General features: G+C 36.6%; 1 protein-coding gene across 2 annotated transcripts; it reads right to left on the bottom strand.

The window, feature by feature from the left end:
* Window positions 1-899: 899 nt before the first annotated feature.
* On the bottom strand, window positions 900-5,027 carry LOC132170897 (uncharacterized). Of its 2 annotated transcripts, none has more exons than XM_059582047.1 (4): window positions 4,708-5,027; window positions 3,774-4,354; window positions 2,177-2,692; window positions 900-1,949 (listed from the first exon to the last, which is right to left on the bottom strand). In XM_059582047.1, exons 1-4 carry the CDS (start codon window positions 4,937-4,939, stop codon window positions 1,806-1,808), a joined length of 1,473 nt encoding a protein of 490 aa, XP_059438030.1. In that variant the 5' UTR covers window positions 4,940-5,027; the 3' UTR covers window positions 900-1,805. The 2 variants fall into 2 exon arrangements, with proteins under 2 accessions (XP_059438030.1, XP_059438029.1); XM_059582046.1 differs by having other exon boundaries at window positions 4,684-5,027.
* Window positions 5,028-5,643: the final 616 nt, after the last annotated feature.

Consider the following 5,643-nt stretch of genomic DNA (forward strand, 5'->3'; position numbering starts at 1 on the left):
GCCTAACTACATAATCTCACTCCAAATTACAGAAGGCTTGTCCACTCTACATCGAAGCATACAAAACTTCTAAATTCGATAGCTGAAACTGTATTCAAAAAACATATGCTCTTTACTTTCCATTTGATTATGACAGAAAAGACACATAACATCACTATTATATCCCCAACTAATCAACCGATCACCTGTTATAATTATGTTCTGCATAGCTAGCCACAAAATGAAAGCATGTTTGGGAATGACATGTGGAAACCACACCAACTTCCACCAAAACAATCTCCACCTTCTTTTCCCTAAGAAGCTCTCAAGTTTATGAGGTAACATAGTTCAGTTCCAGTTTCACATTAAACCACATGTCCTTGACTCCTTGTAAAGTTTAGCCCTTTTTATTTTTCTTATATATATATTTTTTAGGCATGTTATCCATCACTTTTTCAACCATCTCTTTTTGCAAATCTAATAGATCGACCATTAAATTTGTGGATTCATGTGGGTCCACACAAATCAATGGTGGATTCGCTCATTCACAATAGGAGATAATTGAAAAATATTTGAAAGAATAAATTTTATCATTTCTCTACTTATTTTTAATAAAAAAAATTAGGCCTCGGTGGTTTTCTAGTACTTGCCCAAATAATTTCCACACCTCAAGTTATTGCTTTCACACAAATCCTCTCACGGTGACAACAATTATTGATGTGGAAATTTTTCAAACAATAAATTTGTGTTAGTTTAGATCAAACTCCACATCTTTATAACAAGAAGAAATTCTACTTGTTTACAAAACTGTAAGTACTATTTAGTAGACTCTCATACGATTGTCATATAATTATGATGGCGTAACAGTAAAAATTAATATTTAGATCAACAAGCACTTTTAAAAGTAAAAATCAATAACTAATATTCATTGCCACATCTTCGTAATAATATAGCATTTGGTATAAATATAATTTCTTTTGGCTAGTACTTTCTCACCAACTATTGAGTTAAAGCCGGAGGAGAAAATTCAACCACCACTAGATGGCACCGTCATAGACTCATAGGCTCGAGGTCGGCAGGGACTTCGGGTAAACTCATCTTATTTTGACAGTGACGCAACAAGGAAAAGCCGCAATCCAATTTGCTGGAGCGCGTCACATCTGTTTGGCTTTATGCGTAAACCAAGAATCAGCTGGATTTCGTTTGCACATGATGGTAGGCCCATTCCACTCTTGCATAACCAAACTACCATAATGCAACCAATGATTTTGTCTCCTAACTACGTCTACATGAATATTGCCAAAGTTGCAGGTGGTTGGGTAGGAGCTGCTACACCATATAAATGGATACTTCATACTTGGAACTAATTTGCTTGGATAAGTTTCCAATTTGTTACAAAAATTAAGAACACTGGATTATATATATATAATTTATTTCCTCTTTCGTAGAAAAACTAAAGAGTCATTCTTGAAGATCTTTTGATTCAACTCTGCATTGAGAATTCTAAATTGTTATGTCCCAAGGATGTGGAAGCCTGTCCTTACGGATCAGAATCCACTACAATTAGTTTGTTTGCATTTCTAACACCACAAGAGAGCATATGTAAAACTCACCTTCTTTGGGCAGCTTAAGGTGTTGGAGTCCACCTGCACAGACATTCGGACACCCTGATTTTAGTAGGGATTTTTTTTTTTTTTTTTTTTTTTTGGGGTGGTTTTCTCATCCTCTCACACTATATCTGCTCCATTCTAAATACAATTTGGCCTTTTATTTTATTTTGCTTGACTTGGAAATAAGAGAAAACAACCAGAAGAAAAGGTTGGAAACTATTTATGAATTGGGGATGTGTAGATCAAAACATCGAAGTCGCTGAGAGTCCATTCTGCGATTTCATCTTTGTCACTAACAAAAATTTCAGTACCCACATCTATGGATGTCCATATTCTTCTAGCAGGAGGAGTACCAGGATCCTGCGATAGACATAAACGTATAAGCAACAAAGTAATGCTATTTAGAAAACTGTTATACGACTACCATACAAAATTAGTTTTTGAATCAGTAAGGACTTGTAAAAAAGAAAAATCAAAAGCTAATTTTTTTACTGTCAAGTAATACCAGTCGTATAACAGTTATATAATAGTATACTAAATAACATTTCCCTAGATTCATTATATAATGTAGTAAATGAGTAACTAACCTGGTAGAAGTAGAGTCTACTTGATAACCCACCAACATCAAGCTCCCACGTTCTTCCATCACCTACCCATCCCTGTCCTTGCTTGGTTGGATAGCCATACTCAGCCCATATGGGGTGAGGCAGCAACTGAACAAGCTCTTGCGCCTGAGGATTGCTGTAAGGATCACAAGTGCTTACAGGTTGCTCCAAATGTTTTGCATTACCTGGAGCACAGTAGTAGTGATAAGCTTGGTATGGGAAGTGAGTGGTATCATTCCTGTAGATCTTTTTGTCGTCTGGAGTAATATGATATGGTGGGCAACTGCCCAAACTCTTAGGGCTGCACCAAGCTGGAGTGTCAGGGTTAATGATCATCTCACTGTATCTGGTTACATCAGTTAGTACATCTCCATCGCAGGGATAACCATTGTTCTTCCAACAGCTACCAATATCTGTTAGGTAGAACTGGCTCTTGGGCCCTCCTCCTTGTTTGATATCCAAAGTCAGCCTGACCTTAAAATTAGGTGACTCTGGTAGCTGAAATAGAGCAGAAATTGTTACTTGTGGAATTAAAGGAGCACAGGGAAGACAGCAGGCTGAATGCTTTTTCCTCAGTAATTAAGAAACATAAACAAGGCCTGAACTCTCAACTGCCAACTCTGGTTTATTAAGTCAAAGTGTCCAACTGGTCACAAGGTGATATAAAATTAATAATTAATGCATTCTACTTCAACAAATAATCAGGCCATCATGTGCAACAGAGTGTAAGGCACCTCCGGTATATTGGAAATATACAAGAGAAATCACCTAGTTGGAAGGAGAGTTAACGGAACACATTCAAGATGATTATTTAGTTTAAAGGCATTTAGAGTGTTATTTCAACTTCAATGAAGATGCTTATGAAGTGACAGATGAGAAACCATTTTTTCCCCCTTTTCTGTTGATTAGTTGGGGATAAAACAACGTCTCACTTCATGGTTTGCAGTGCTCAGCATTAACAAAAGAACAAAGAAAAAACCTAACTCATGCATGCATTTGCAAGCTAAATATGCAGGGCTCATGTGATCTATTGTGACCTTCAGGGAATCTTATTCAGGGTCTCTCTGTACTGGTTAAACCTGCTCTAGATAAAAGTTTTAAAAGCACAAATTAAGGTCGACTCTATGTTTGACCATGATTAGGTGTGAATTTTTAATTCATATTAACCAAACAACTAATCTATTTAGGACAAAAGGACAATGGACAGATAAACCATATATGCCTTGACCGAACTATAAAGTTAGACCCAATGTAGAATCAGTTTTGGTAAAAATTGCAGGAAGGTCAATTAGCAGTCCAATTACGGGACTCTCTTGTTTTTAATCAAATGATTGATCTGCATAAAAAGCAAGGAAATCAAATCTCTATATACGTTTCTGTCATTAAGAAAAACAATGACTCATTTTCTTATCTATCTTGTCAGTAGAACAGATGTCATAATATTACAATGAAAATGAAGACAATTTCCATTCTAGCCTAGCTGTACATTCTAACTATTATAGAGACAAAAAAGCTACACATGGATCATGAACTAATGACTTAGAAATGATAAAAATGATTCCAAATAGCTTATACTTACTGTTTTGAGCATTCCTCTTGTGTCATAATGGTAACCTCCGGAGAATCCTTTGGTTGCATCAGCTCTGAGGTACAACATCAACCATGGGTACTTCTTCGAAGTCTTCAGCTTATGACTGAATACCCAACTCCCAAGACCAACTTTCTTCTCCCAAACCACCTCAAAGAAAGAGATTCCATCAAGTCCACCCCTAATATCAGAACCTAAATCATAAGTTCCATTGAAACTTCCTCTCAATGTATCACCACCTAATAGTTGTGTTTGTTGATGATACAATATGGGCTGATTCATACAGCCCTTTCCAAAGCAAGGAAACCTCCCCGGATTAAAAGGAGGCACCTTTTTCCCATTCTCAGGACACAAGCCAGATTTAGTGTCATAGTTACCATTTTTCAGCATAATCATCCAAAATTGCCATGGACTTGGTGTATCTGCAACATGACATAAAGAACCCAGATAGAGCTCCTTCTGTACAGCATAAAGGTCTACATTATTTACAGCTCCCGGGTCCAGCTCCGGGAATGTTTTACCCACCCCAAGCTTGTTATCTGCTTCTGCAACCCTGTGTATCATAGAAAAATCTGCCCATTGTACCAGTATTCATCATCCAATTAGAAAACAGAGAGAAAAAAAAACTAAACAGCAATTATCAAGTACCATAAGAAGAAAAGAAATGATGTCATGGGTGAAAATGAGGAAATTGTAAAAGCAAATAACAAATCATGCATTCAGAGCATTAGCAAATAAATGGAAGCTAATAATGAACATGCCCATTGGCCTTTGCCATGATATTCTGCTCATATACAAGGGAAAAGATTGAGTTTCTGACATCAAACAGGGAAAATGATAAACTTAAGAATTAAAAAGCAAAATACATAGAAAGAAAAAGGGCATTCTGCTTTACTCTTACGTTTTTCTCTACGTTGGTGCTTACTTGAGAGATCAAAACAGTCAGCAGCTCTTGGGCTCCCCATGCCAGGAGCTTCTTCACCAACCTCATTGCAAAAGTTCCAAGCTTCAAAGGCCACCCTCAGTTCATCTCTTTCCATTCCCGGGTCTCCCACCGCTGAGATATGCTGTTTCCCTCTTGCACCAGAAACACTAATCACAACCAAAGTCACCCACAAGAACAGCACGTGCAACTGCTGCTCCATTGCCATTCCCATGGTATTGCTTCACAGACACAGTAGTAGCCAGAAGGGGTATCTTCTTTATACAATTCTGAATGAATTGAGTTGTTGTGTTCTGGTGACTTTGGCCTTTCCCATAGTTTATTTTATTATTATCTTGTGCCAGTGAAACATTATGCTCATTTTTACTTAACCCCATTGTCAGCTCTGTGGCCCCAGTTTTTTCTCCCTCGAAACCTTTTTTTTTTTTTTTGGTAGTAATTAACCACTTTATCACAATTCAGAGATTATTAAAGGAGCAGCATTTTTTTTTTTTTTGAGAATTAATTAAAAAAAAAAAAAAATAGTGCTGCTGCCGTGCTGCGTGGCACTTTTGTAATTTACAAAATTATAAAGATGCCATGAAACAGCACTTTTTTCCGGACGAAGCACTTCTAAGAAATTCCTTCATTTTCTCTTTTGTTTTTTTCTTTTGAATTTGAGGTGCTTTGTAGTTGGATTGATTGACTTGTGCAAAAAGCTACACTCATTTGATAAATTTGTTGGCCTTTGGGCCCACCTTAGCTGGTTTCTAGTAGAAAGTTGATGAAAAAGGGTTTTAGAGTAAAGTCTATATGCCTTCAAGTTCGGTTCATTCAATTTTTTTCAAATATGCGTTGAGTTTGCTTATTATTAAGTTAGATATTTTGTTCAAGTTCAATTTATTTATTTTTTGAACGAGCTATATATATATATATATA

The sequence above is a fragment of the Corylus avellana genome, chromosome ca2 (genome assembly GCF_901000735.1).
Source record: "Corylus avellana chromosome ca2, CavTom2PMs-1.0".
In the NCBI taxonomy this organism is placed as follows: Eukaryota; Viridiplantae; Streptophyta; class Magnoliopsida; order Fagales; family Betulaceae; genus Corylus; species Corylus avellana.